General features: G+C 39.5%; 1 protein-coding gene across 1 annotated transcript; it reads left to right on the top strand.

The window, feature by feature from the left end:
- The first annotated feature begins 3447 nt into the window (after window positions 1-3447).
- On the top strand, window positions 3448-11316 carry hbp1 (HMG-box transcription factor 1). The gene is made up of 11 exons (XM_044124524.1): window positions 3448-3534; window positions 5384-5542; window positions 5642-5819; window positions 6163-6283; window positions 6395-6509; window positions 7178-7296; window positions 7556-7712; window positions 8412-8556; window positions 8743-9030; window positions 10318-10459; window positions 10559-11316. Exons 2-11 carry the CDS (start codon window positions 5470-5472, stop codon window positions 10574-10576), a joined length of 1356 nt encoding a protein of 451 aa, XP_043980459.1. The 5' UTR covers window positions 3448-3534; window positions 5384-5469; the 3' UTR covers window positions 10577-11316.
- The last annotated feature ends 3204 nt before the right edge of the window (window positions 11317-14520 follow it).

The raw sequence follows: 14520 nt of genomic DNA, 5'->3' as shown, positions 1-14520 counted from the left end.
GTCCATCCATCCATTTTCTATACACCCTTCTTCCCTAATGGGGTCGGGAGGGTTGCTGGTGTCTATCTCCAGCTGCGTCCCGGGTGAGAGGCGGGGTTCACCCTGGACAGGTCGCCAGTCTGTCGCAGGGCAACACAAAGACATACAAGACAAACAAACATTCACACACACACACACACACACACACACACACACACACACACACACGCACACTCACACCTAGGGAGAATTTAGAGAGACCAATTAACCTGACAGTCATGTTTTTGGACTGTGGGAGGAAGCCGGAGAACCCGGAGAGAACCCACGCATGCACAGGGAGAACATGCAAACTCCATGCAGAAAGACCCCGGGCCGGGAATCGAACCCAGGACCTTCTTGCTGCAAGGCAACAGCTCTACCAACTGCGCCACTGTGCAGCCCTCTTAACAAACCCGAAGACTTTCATTTTTGACAGCGTTTTTGTTTTTTTCGGAAACACGTCATTTGAAATCTGCCATTTGCATTTTACTCACGGTATCTCTGGTGCATCTTAAGATTTGTTAATCTGAAACATTTAAGTGTGATAAAAAAAAAAAGCAACAGAAGAAGAAATGTGCAAAGGGGGTGAATACCTTCTCACCGTGCTGCATTTCTAAATCTTTCATACTGTATTGAGAGCAGAACTGAGTTCACATTTATACTCAAGTACATATTTGTTTATCAGCAGATTATAACTCTTTAATCTGATAAGCAGTATTTTATTCTTCATAAGTGTTAGTGGCTCTTTGCCGAAATTCTCTGCTTTTACAACAAAGCCAACGTCAGAGGGAGAGATAGCTGATAGTTTTGTAAGAATATACAACACATTGCTGTACTATTTTGAAACTGAGTGTTATAATACAGTGTAGGCCCACCTCTCATTTAAGACATTTCTCCACTGGATTGTAGTCATTGTGGGCGGTTTTCTTTACTGTGTTTTAATGTGAGACTTAACCCATATTTTTTTGTGTAGGTAAAATATACATTATTGCTGTCTACCTCTGCCAACGACAATTCTTGCATATACCTGCCAAACAGGAATCAAAAAGGGGTCATTTTCTTCTTCCCCCAACTGATCTCTCTCATTTTTTTGTTTTCTGTAACAAAGTTCTTTTGTTTTTTGTTTTGTTTTTTTTTTGTCTGCAGCTGAGTTTACATTTAAAAATCTCCAACCCTTTTAGTAGCACTTTTATTTTTTAACGCAAGGCCGCAACGTTAGCCAGAAGAAAAAAACAAACATTAAATGTCTCACTTTTCATGTCATTAAAGAACATTTTATATTTCTGTGTGACACGAGATTATTTGTTGTTACCCGTAAGTTCAGGGCCTTTCTCAACTCAACACTGAGTGTTGTTTCTGTGTCGTGGGTCGCCTCAGTTGTTCCTGTGGTTTAAAAAGGTATGGTTTTCTAGCATCATATTTGGAAAAATATGGGTAGAAGATGCACTTGCAAGGGCACAAAAGATCACAAATGAACATAAAAAATATACAAAATATACCATCCTGAAACAAATATACAAAAATAAAACATTTCTAAATAAAAAATGCGAATGTTTTCAATTCAGCAAGAAAAAAAAAGAGATATATCATTGCATTTGTCTATTTACATCTATATTATTCTTAATATTAATGACTGTGTCAAGGATGAGTCATTCTGATATGACTCATCTGAGAAATTAACATACTGAGGATCTAGGAATTATTACTTCAATATACTTGCAGTCAGGCCAATGATTTGTGTGCTTTGAATGTGCTTGAAGATTATAAAGTTGAAATTATTTTCTAACTACTTTACACAGAGTATATTTTATTAGGATGGTGGTAAAAATGAATAAAAGACCTAAATACAGTTTAAGTAGACTAAAGCACTGGTACATATCAGTAATAGGATATTATGAAAAATGTAATTTATTCCAGTAATTCAGTTCAAAAAGTGAAGCATATAGATTCATCACACACAGCGGGGATATATTTCATTTTTTTAAAATTACTTTTAGATTTGATGGATTTGCCTCCAGTAAAAATCTGAAATTTTGCCTATGTAAATAAATACTTCTTTTTAATAGTGTTATGACCGACACCCATATGGAAGATAGGCATTGGCAACCTTTGGTAAGAATTTAAGGTGCAAAATGTTGTTGCTAATGACGATTGTTACAGCTAAAGATAAGAATGTAAAGTTGAGTGGAAGAAAAAAGTGTGGCAGAATATGAGATAATGTTGAGGTGTGGCCTGTGGACACAGCATCTGAATCATCCTACCTACCTAAAAAGAAAAAAAACTGGACTGTTGCTGTACAACACAGAGTTGTTTAAATTATACTCAGTGGTCCAAAGTCATTTATTCAGATGAAAGTAAAGTCTGAATCTCATTTGGAAATCAAAGCACCGGAGTCGGGAGGAACAGAAAACAAGTATTAAGCTTTTACAGTTAGAGAAGATTTTGGTAACCATGTCAGCTGCTAGTTTTGGTTGACTGTGTTCTGTAGCGCAGTCATCCATCCATCCATTTTCTGTTCACCCTTGTCCCTAATGGGGTCAGGAGGGTTGCTGGTTCCTCTCCAGCTAACGTTCCGGGCGAGAGGCGGGGTTCACCCTGGACAGGTCGCCAGTCTGTCGCAGGGCAACACAGAGACATACAGGACAAACAACCATTCACACACACACTCACACCTAGGAAGAATTTAGAGAGCCCAATTAACCTGACAGTCATGTTTTTGGACTGTGGGAGGAAGCCGGAGAACCCGGAGAGAACCCATGCATGCACAGGGAGAACATGCAAACTCCATGCAGAAAGACCCCGGGCCGGGAATCGAACCCAGGACCTTCTTGCTGCAAGGCAGCGACTCTACCAACTGTAGCGCAGTCACATACCAGGAAATCTTATGGAGCTTTAACCTTTCTTCTGCTGTCAATTTGCTGAAGATTTTACTATCCAGCAAAAAAAAAAAAAAAAGAAGGGTTAAAAAAACCACCAATACTTGCTATTAACACTGTCTTCGTTACCTGTAAACCATTATAATGTAAGTCAACAGATATAAACACTGAATGGAAATAAATACAACAAAAATCGCACGAAAATGATAATGTGACTTATTGAAATTCATTTGTGTTTGCTAGATCTTACACCCCCCCCCCCCCCCAATCCCCCACTCACCACCAAAAACCCCCCAACCCAAAACAAAATTAAAAAAAACGCCTGTAGGAACATGCCATCGCACTGTTGTGGAAAATAGTAATGCGCAGCATTGGAGTGAAAAACTACCCGTGTATTGTTCATGTTTTTGCCAATCAGCTGTTACTGGGCAGTAACAAGCATATACTTTCAGCCAATCAGAAAATGATCAACAATCTCAGCTCCGCCTTCTTTGCTTTGCACAGTTGTATCAGCCAATAGAATAGCCTCATTCATGATACTGATACTCTCAAAGGCCAATAGGAGGCGTCCTCTGGAAGCCCTCGTTCCCACCCCTCGACTGAAAGAAACAGAGTTTCTTGATGGCGATAGAAAGAAATGGTAAGTGGAAAGTTGAGTACTTATTTTCGAAGAAATAATGGTTCAAGCTAAGTTTTCATCTGACTTTTATGCCATCTACGTTTTCGCAGCCTTGCTGCAGTGTTTTAGTTGGGTTGTCACGGCTTTATCTGACGGTAAATGACAGCTTGAGATCGACTATGTTTTTTTCCCCCCGTTCGTTGTGACGCTCGCTGTGTTGATGATAAGAGCCCCATCCGACAGCTGCTTCGTGAAATGAAGCAAATAATTGAATTGATAGAAGTTTACATTAGCCGAGTAAAAGTGTGATTTGGGTTTTAGTCGATGTTTTTTTTGTCATTCATTTTGACCGCAGCAGAGGTTGCGTCATGCCTGAACTTGTTGACATTCTTTTGTTTACTGTGTTGGACCCGACAGGCTCAGGGTCTCAGTGGATGTGCTTTGCTTCTGCCTTTATGTAAAGAGGACTCCAGAGGCCGCCCGATAGCCTCGTCGTTTTCAACATTTTAATGCGTTTAAAGCGCTTATTTAACAATATGCTATCAATGAATCCGCGTCGATGAAAGCGAAGTCTGGGTTTTTCCTCCGCGCGGAGAGCAGAAGCTCGTCCCGTGCTGCTTTTGCGAGCTGATTCGTTTTTGGCGTAAGCAGCTTCCTTTGTAATAAAGACGATTTTGCTTTGCATGCAGCCCTAATAGAGAAGGCCTGATTATTATTTATTTTATTTTTTTTGGAGTTTGTAAAACACCTCATGTTGTCGTCAATAGCATTTTCCTTGTTCTGCTTTCGAGTTTCAAAGTTTCGTAAAAACAGTTTTCAAGACGATTTTCTGTTATTTAACTCTTCAGCTGCGTAGTCATGAATGAATGAGCTCTGATGCGCATGCGCCAACCCCCTCTAAGTTTATAAACAAGGCCTCCACGCAGCGGGTCACATGACCAATCATAGAGACAAAGGATTCCCTAAAGACTGCCCACATGTTCCTTGATACTCATGATTGAAATGACGCTCGTGGCTTTCAGTCAGTCTGGAGCAGTTTTTCAACATGTCGTTGACATCTGTTGTGTAAAAATCAATAAATACAGAAACATTTCAAACAGAATTGAGTGAAATGATTCAGACTTAAACTTTGATTATATTGTATTTGACAGAATTTTGAGGCACATATCACAGCAAGCAAGGTTTTAATTGTGTTTTTAAAACAAATCCTGAATAGTGGTAGAATTGACATTTTGCACAAACATTACATTGTAATATCAGCGATGAGCATGATTAGTGTGGTTAGTCTCACTGAAGAGGCAGAGTTTAATGTGCATTTCCTTGAGGATTCCTCAACGTATCATTTTGTCTCAAAGTTCGTAACATTTCCAAATCTGGTTGAAGCAGGTTGAAAGCTATTCTCTGCATAGCCTTCCTGTTATTTGCTGATAAGTCTCTCTCTCAATGGCTGAATGAAACACAGACATGTCCTGACATGTCATAGAAAATACAAAAAAAATGTATATACTGCCTTTTTACTTCTTCTTAATGCCGCTTCATTGGTGTTGAAAATTAGATTTTTGAGTATCCACGCTTGTAGTTACAGATTGGTACCAGTTAATTTGAAAATCGTCTTGATTCCAGTGACCAGCCACTTTCAATAGACCCAGTTTAGTCCAAAAATATTCCTGCCATTTATTAGGATTCAGGTCCAGTACATTCTAATTCAAACCATATTATAATGAAATACATAGATTCGGTTGATTACTTCATGGCAAAAAGACAAAACAAAACAAAAAAAAAACATTTACCAGCAGAAATCCAGTTGATTGCATCGATTTATCAACTTTAATTAAGTGCTTGTTATTTCTCTTTTTTTTACCCCAACCAGCTGATGCTGCTAAACATGGAAGCTAAGTAAGTTGCTTCACAATCTTTGCTGGAAAGCAAGAGGAGAGGAAAGTACTCACACAGAGAATGGACGAGTCGTTTGATCCACTCAAGTGCAACGAGGACCTGCCTTCCTCACCTGGTTGCCACATGGAATACGGTGAAATGCTGAAACAGCAGGATTACATTTATTTTCTCTTCCCCTCCCAACCCCTTCCTGACATGTTTGGGCTGAATCTCATTGTAATCTTTTCTTCAGACGACATGCCTGAACTGCAGGAGGTGGAGGAAGACCAGAGGTCTCAGGGCTTATTTCAGGTCGGAGCCGTGTCCCACCAGGAGCTCGGCTGCTCCCCTAACACCAACTGGCTTGCCGAGTTAGCCAACATCGCCACCAGTCCCCAGAGTCCTCTGCTGAAGGACGTGCCACACAAGAGGTTCAGATAAATTTGCTCCAACTTGAAAATCAGATCCATTTAGGTGACTCAAGCCTGCTGATACACTAATAATAATACTCCAGTACTCCCACAGGGGAGTTTTTAGAAAGCAGGATTGGCAGGTTTGCAGAGTACCTTTGAGGTGTTTTTGTATCTGAGTGCTTCTGTCAAGATCATCAGCTCTTTTTTCAAATTAATGTTTCGTTTTAAAGCTAGAGTGTCACTTACACAGTCTTTGGAGTTTTGGTCTTGTGGAAAAATAAACAACAACAACAAAAAAATGGCACTGCAAATGTATATCAAGCATGAAAAACATTAACATTTTTCTCAATATCAATTCCAGATCATCTCCAGTTCACATCTTTGGCAACAGTAACAGTTTACATTCCTATGCCCGGCCTCCGTTAGCCAGCAGCGCGCCCAGCCCTTCCAGAGGCCACCTCAGGGAGCGCCGACGCGTCCGGGTAACCTCTCCACACGAACCTCCCAAGGACAATTTCCTGCAAAACCCTTAATATTTAGGCTGTTTATTTATTCCTAATCATTTGAGAATTTATGCTTCTTACCCACGACAGGCCAGCAGTGAATCAGAGTCCGGGGTTTTCTCCATGTCCTCGTCGTTTTCTGATGACGAAGACATGGCGTGGTCTCATTCCTGGCCGTCCACAGCCTGGCACTGCTTCCTAAAAGGTGAATGCATTCGCATGTTTGCAACGCCTTACAAAAGTACTCATACGCTCTCAACTTAGGTTTTAGCATTTTATCATGTTGCAACAGCAAGCTCTAATGTATTTTACTGGGACTTGATATGATAAATCAACGCAAATTATTTGGAGAGGTATAAAATGTATGAATGGCGTCACGGTTGGTTTACAAAAATACTCTAAAAATCACAACATTCAAATACAAATCAAGGTGTAGTTTTATACGTAGTGAAATAAATCTGTAGTTTTCCTTCCAGAGATAGTGGGAAGGTGTGGCTTTCTGTTGGTCTGTCACATAAAACAAAAGTAAAACAGACTGTGGTCTGGGGTGGCAATGTAACAAAATATGAGCAATAAACTCATACTTTTGCGCACACAAAACTCAATGAAATCCTATGAAACCAAAATATCAACTTAAACGAGTCATTTCATTTGAGAAAATACCCTGTTTGGTTTGAGTCAGACTCTTTATGTCCAGGCAGCACTGATTAGGCAAAGTGTTTCTCCACACTTTGATTGGAGTAATTTTGGAAGAAGCAGATTTGTTAAGCCTCTCCAACCTCTAGTGTTCAAACATCTGTACTGCATCTATTTACATAGATTCTGTTTGCTGTGGTCTTATCATCTGGTTGCATTGTTGTGCTGATGATTCAGGAACCCGCCTGCGCTTCCACCGAGGTCCGAATGTGGAATGGCAAGAAGCTGATGAGCTGGGGGATTCGGACGACGACTCTGATGACGAAAACATGTCACAGTCCTCGTTCTCAACCAAAGTAAGGCAGTGCACACCTCAAGGATTGAGATGTTTCTGAACTTTATAACTTCCCCTGAACTGGCCACAAGATGGCAGACAAGGTGCCGTGAAAAAATGCAGTAGTTCAGTAAATGAAACCTAAATGATTTGTGTTGATAATCCCTTGACTTAAAACAGAACCACGTGGTTCAGAACACATGACACCAAGTTGTTTCTACACCAGTTTGCTCATTCTGCTGGTAAATAACTCTCTCACAGGCTATTTCCTTCATTTACAGAGATTTGGTTCAGACGGACTTAAACTCGTAAACCATGAAGATACAGTATCCTTTGGCCAGGCTGCGCTCAAGCTGACCTTTGACCCCGGCTCCCCAGAAAAAGGTCTCCTCACAGCCGAATGCAGATTGGATCATCCGTTTTTTGTCAAGAACAAAGGTACCGTTGAACTTGTTCTACAGTATTTGATAGCCCACAATAAAAATTAATTATGATTCCTGTCTCCTCCACGTTGCAGGTGTATTAATGTCCCTTAAACATTTTCACATTTGATCACACTACAAACGCAAACTTCTTTGTATTTTATTAGGATTTTATGGGATCAACACAAAGGAGCATATTTTTATTATTTATTTTTATTTATTTATTTATTTTTTTTAACCAAAATCAATGCTGCCATTTCAGTATTCTACCATTTTGCATCTCTAGTTTAGATCACAGCACATTCACTGGTCTAGTCAAAGCCTAAATTTAAATGTATTTGAGAATAAGTGACAAGACTTTTCACAGAAAATTTCTGTTTGATTGAGATTGAGCTGTTTTACAAAGAGTGATGACTCCTGGCTCTAGATTCACAAAGCTGTTTGTAAAAGTATCTTTGCTAAAAATTACATAACTAGTGGGGTAAATACACTACACTTTATGGATTTTCTTGCTAAAACAAAACATATGATCGCCTATCTTTTCCCTCCCCATTTAAATATTCCCTTCTATTTGTGTGCAACATAAAACACATTGAAATTTGTGGTTGTGATCTCACTGAGCACTGACAAAATACCATTTGCTGCCTGCAGACCTATTGTCAGGGTTGTTTTGTTTGAAACAGCTTTAAATTCCTGCACCATCTGCTTCTGTCAGGGTGGTCTTCCTTTTACCCAAGCCTTACCGTGGTGCACCATGGGATTCCTTGCTATGAGATGCAGCTGGGGGATGTGTGCCTGCCACCAAACCACCCAGATGCCATCAACTGTGACGACTCGGTTGTCTTTGACACTTTCAGAAGGTATGCAGTTTATATTCTTATTTTCATTTCAATAAGTCAACACCTGCTCTGCTTTTATGGTTATACATGTGTAGAGTTTCCAGCTTGAAAAACTACCTCAATAAGGCTTAATGTATACATATTAGCACAATGCTAAAATGTCTCCAATGTCTTTCTTTAAATTTAATTTAAAAATTTTTTTTGCAGCTATGACTTCACCCCACTAGATTCCTCAGCAGTCTACGTTCTCAGCAGCATGGCCCGTCTGCGCAGAGCCTCCCTGTCCAGCGGGGGCGCCGTCAGTCCAGACTGCGATAAGCTGGAGCGCTCCTGCTCCCCACAATCCTCCAGCAGCAAATCCCACCGGAGCCACCTCTCAGGGACAGCCAGCGGTGCCACGCCTACGAAATGCAAGCGGCCAATGAACGCCTTCATGCTCTTCGCCAAGAAGTACCGAGTGGAGTACACGCAGATGTATCCCGGAAAGGACAACAGGTGAACTTTGACACATAGGGTCCAAATATTTCTCGGTCAGTGTTTGACACCGAGGAAGTCTTCGCCTTCATGCATTTTAAGTTACAATCTGAGCAGTCCCTCATTTACCTCATTTAATTAGTTTCTGATGAAATTAATTAAGCAAGTGTTTAAAGAATAACTTCAAATAAGTTATTACTGTCTAAAGCTACTCTATATATTGAACCACTGCCCCTATTACAGTATCAATGTATGCAATTTCAGTTTTCCTTAGAATGTGAAATTGCAGTATTTAGTAGGTTATCATATTTCAAGTGGGATGGATCCACATTCTGTATGTCAGGATTTATATCAGGGTGAACCTTAAGGGTCCACACCTGATGGGAAATTTAGTGCGAAAGATGCTGAAGCTCATGGAGAGTGGTGATGACGTTATGATGGCACGAAAAGATGAGCGAAATCTGGATTAATATTACTGGAAATTAACCAGCAGCTTTATGGTTGACCTAATTTGTGCAGCCTTATCACGCCGTAGACAAGTCTGCGTTTTCCCAGACATAAAATTTCTGGCTGTTTGGAATATTTCTGTTGGACGCAAGGACGCACACTTGATTTTAACCGTTAAAACGTGGCAGGAAAACAGCGAACTGGTAATGGAGACAAACCTGTTTTTTGGTTTTTATACATAAAAATAATCTCTCCTTTTAATTGCGGTATATATCATAAAAGAAATATGTTTGAGTGTTTTTATAGTTGTACATTTCCAGCTTTAAAGCTGGGAAGATATTCATCTTGGCTGTGACGGGTTGTTTCTGACCTAATGGAGTGTTTCTGCAGATGACAGTAGGACGGCAGATTATCTGTCTCCTATTCTGCTGTCAAAACGTTTAGGGAGTTTTAACATATTTTTAAACATTTTTTAATAAAAGTTACCTACTCCTGCTTTAAAAGTAGAGTTGGAAACCTGGAGAATCAATACTCTGAACAATACTGAGATTCGACTTATATCAGCACTAGTTTGGAATCACTTTGAAGAATCCAAAGAATAAATATATCTATCCACTTGATTATTTTTGCACTTATAAAGAATTACACAATTTCCAAATTTCTGTTCTCTTTTTTTAAAGTCTTAAGTTTCTAGTTCATAAAAAAACAAACCCCCCCCCCAAAAAACGGTAGATTTAGTTTTAGATTCTGCAGAATGCACTTTTTGCATTATTTCGACATTAAGAAAAAGAGAAAACACAAAGCAGGAGATGATGGCAAGTCCGAAACCCTTCTCCTTCTGTTTGAACCTCTGAACCCCAGAGCCATCAGTGTCATCCTGGGTGACAAATGGAAGAAGATGAAGAACGAGGAGAGGAGGATGTACACCATGGAGGCCAAGGCTTTGGCCGAGGAGCAGAAGAGACTCAATCCAGACTGCTGGAAACGGAAACGAACCAACTCGGTAAGAAACGCAAAAAAAAAAAAAAAAAGAAGTCATTCAAGTCTTTTAATAACAACCTTCTTGGAAAGTTCACCTGCATCTCCTGTTGTCCTCCTGCAGGGTTCCCAGCAGACTTAGACCATCTTCCGCTCGTTGCCTCTTTGCCTCTCCTGCATCCTCGAGACTCAACTGTGATGCTGAATTCACTCGCTTTTGTAACCTCGACACATTTATAGTGACAAAACAGAACTATGAAACGTATACAGAACATGTAATCCAGTCACTAACAGCTTATATATTTTCATATATCTTTTAAAGATGTCTTATTCTCTAGGAGGAAAAAAAAAAAAGAGTGTGAAACTTCTCACCTCCTTCAGGTCATTTCTTATCCAGCTGCAAAAAAACGAAAAATCAATTGCACAGAAAAAGCCGCGAGCATTAATACAATTGTACAAAAAAAAGGCAATATTAGCAAACTTTTGTACCTGTTTGTATTTGTTTTTGTATGCCTATGCACAGATTGGTGACTCGGTTTGTATTACATTGTATATTCTACCGCTGAACGATGGCCAACAGTTTATATGAATCCCTATCATGCCACCAGTCAACTTTCTGCACTTTATATAAATAATGTAATCTGAATCTATACAACCAATGTATACAGATAAAAAAAAATAAATAAAAAATGTTTGTATATTGAAACTAGTATCTTAGTAGTTAGCCATTTAACACAGCTATGGCCCAGCAGTCAGGCTCTGCTTTCAGGTTGAATTTTAAGTGCTTTGTTGATAATGTACAGGTTTCACTGCACCAACGACCCCTGTTGCACAGAATATCCTTGTATCATATTATAAATAATTTTTTTTTAAACTTCTCAACCTTTTGTCAGTCTGTGATTTCATATGTGCGTTTAACTGCTTAGTTTTGTGCTGCAAAGCACGTGTGGAAGTAAGTCGGTAAATTTGAACAATTGTACGACGTTCCGTGCCGGATCCGATTTTTCCAGGTGACCTTCCTTTCATGTCCGCTGGCCAAAATGGTGAACATTGTGCGCAAATGGTATTGAGCAGTCAAAAACATGGCGATGAGGGGAGAGAAAAAAAAAAAAGACACTTTCTGTGGGCTGAGTGTGGGAAAACATCAAAGGTTTGAACTGAATCATATACATGCTGGAACCTTGGAGAATCTCGAAGGAAATGTAAATGAGAAAAAAAAAATTAATTGCAGACATTGGTTTCAAGGCAAACTTGTATTTTCCCTGGAGAAAGCCTTCTTTGATGTGGAATATTGTGAATCTGTGGCTAAATGCTGCTTCCAAAGGCTTAAAGATGCATCGAAGACAAGCAGTTACAACAACAAAAACATAAAAGAAAAGCGAAAACGTCAAGGAAATAAAGCTGCAGACGGGTTTATTGGCTCCCTTCCACAACCCTCCTCCCCCAAAGAAATGATCACATCTCATTTGGTTTGCTTCATATTTTAAATATTAGATAAAGCAGTAAACAGGCTGTATAAGGTTTTGATGTTAGTAAAGAGGCAAGTATCTGAAGTGAAGTAGCATGTTTTTACATTACATTTTATTCAAAGCTAAACTGAAATTTATATTTAAATTTGGCAAGATTATTAGAAAATAAGTCAAACCACAGTGCTGAGATAAACAATGTTTTCCCCTTTACAAATGCTTTGCTTTTGCTTTTATTGTCACTCCAAAACATTCCAGATCATCAAGCAAAGCAATGTGACTTCCTGGCTTTCTAATGTCCAGGCAGACATTTAAATAAAATGTTTAGTGTCTGCTTTGAATTTAGACTCCACAGCCACTTTTGTCTTATATGTTGGTGACAGAGAGAAAGTGACCCGCTGATAGGTGAAGACTCCAGCCACTCCTGAAGTAACAAGAAACTAACTTTACTGAAAGTCTCTTCTGTAGAGGCTCATACGATCTCCCAGACAGCTCCATTTTGTCTGATTAGGCCTAAGGATTTTCTTCCAGAAACTCTGGGCGTCGTGAACACTCATTTTGGCAAAGCACAGTCTGGCTAGTTTGCTTTTTTCTGTCAATAGTCGAGCCCTCCTGGGTCTTCTTCCATGGCGCCCGCAATGACTCAAAATGTGGCAGATGGTGTGGTTAGAAGGTGACGTACCTTGACCTTGGAGCTCAGCTTGACTGGTTTTGGATGCTCTTCTTGGCACTTTTTCTGCCATCTGCACTCTCTGCCTGACTGGCCTGGTGCTCCTTATCCATCCACCTTCTGAGAGTTTGGCTACAGCCTCGTGATCTGTATACTTCTTAATAAATTTGGAAAGCGTGGTCACAGGAACATGATGCTGCTTGCAGATGGTCTTACAACTTTTACCTCCAATACAGGTAACTATAGTCACCTTTCTGAGCTTGTCAAACAGCTCTGTCTTTCGCCTTCTCTGGTTATTGTCTTCTTCGTTATGGCACACATCATTACCTAAAATTAGCAATGCAGTAGAATATTTGTTCCGTCAAATCAGAATTAAAGAGATCAAATACTAAGATTAAGAAAATAAATGTTTCTTATAGGAGCACCCACACATGTTTTCATACAATTTCTCTGATTTTACTTTCTATAGGTCTATGATTGGGTAAAATGATCATTGTTCTTTTATTCTGTAAACTACTGACAGCATGTCTCTGAAATTCTAAGCAAAACTTTTGTATTTAGCTGCAGAAAATGAGAAATGGTCAAAATAACAAAAAAGATGAAGCGCTTTCAGACCTCAAATAATGCAAAGAAAACAAGTTCATGTTCATTTAGAAACAACAATACTAATGTTTTAACTCAGGAAAAGTTCAGAAATCAATATCTGGTGGAATAACCACAAATATTGATTTGTATTCTGAATGGGGTTCAGTGCAGAGGCCTCTTATTTTTTTCTCTTAATTTTTTTTCCGGATCTGTGTATCAAATTATTTCTTACATCGTTTTGTTTCAACGTGTATATGTTGTTGTCACCAGAGGGCGCTATTAATCCACTTTCCGTCAATAAAATCTCTTTTTCCTTTCTGTAAAGTGTGATTTATGGAAAAAGTCTGCATACATGCCATAAAGGTGCATCATTAAAAAGTTAATTTATTCCAGGAATTCAATCAAAGCTTGGAACTTATGTAGGTTTGTCACATATAGTTATTCATAGGATGTTTTTGTCCCTCAAAATGTTATATTTTGATAGTGTCTAAAAATGAATCATTTTTTTAGAAAATTGATCAGGACTCTTTATGTGTAAATGACTGAATCAGTAGAGTAAAGTGTAGAGTTATTCAGCTTGTGGTTCTGCCCAGGTTGGGTGAGTATTGACCTTTCACTTGTCTGCATTGCTGTGTCTCTCAGCTCTCTTTTGACACTGATCTCATGGAGTCTCTGTGGGGACAGGCTAGTTTGTGGCTCAGACAACTTCAGCCATCCGACGGTAAATTATAGCAGGTATTGGTACTATTAACAGATTGCACGGTGGTCAAATCCTGCTGGAAATCTCCATGAAACATGGTGGCATAGGGAAGCTTGAAGTTCCTTAAAACTTCTTGGTCGATGGCTGGTTGGACTTTGAACTTGAGAAAACACAGCAGACCAACACCATAAGACAACACAACTCCACAAACCTTCTCTCTGGACCTCAAGCCATGTGGATCCTGCGTCTCTTTGCCGTTCCTCCACACTCTTGCTCCCCAAATGAAACACAGAGTTTTTGTCGCCCATGCTCAGGAAACATCTCTTTGTGATTCCAGTCACAAAACACAATTTCCTTTAAAACTCCTGGGTTGGTTCTGCCTTACTGTCTTCTTAAGCCTGCACTTGTCTCTGGTGTTGTGCATGTTTTTCTAGCACTCAACTTTATTTTATTATGGCTGAATACAGCCCCCCAAATGAACAGCCGGCCTCTTTAGCAATGATGTATTGTGTCAGTGACTGTATGCTAAACAACCATCTAGTCGGCCGTTCCAGAGACAAGAACATGGCTGTGCATAGCATAACTGTATGTATAACTGCAAGTGGTCTTACACAATATCCTAAAGAGAAATGGTTTTTATTAGTAGCAAGCCAAAATGACTAGAA

The sequence above is a fragment of the Gambusia affinis genome, linkage group LG08 (genome assembly GCF_019740435.1).
Source record: "Gambusia affinis linkage group LG08, SWU_Gaff_1.0, whole genome shotgun sequence".
Classification (NCBI taxonomy): domain Eukaryota; kingdom Metazoa; phylum Chordata; class Actinopteri; order Cyprinodontiformes; family Poeciliidae; genus Gambusia; species Gambusia affinis.
Note: the sequence above shows the minus strand (reverse complement) of the source record. Positions and strands in the feature narration are given on the sequence as shown.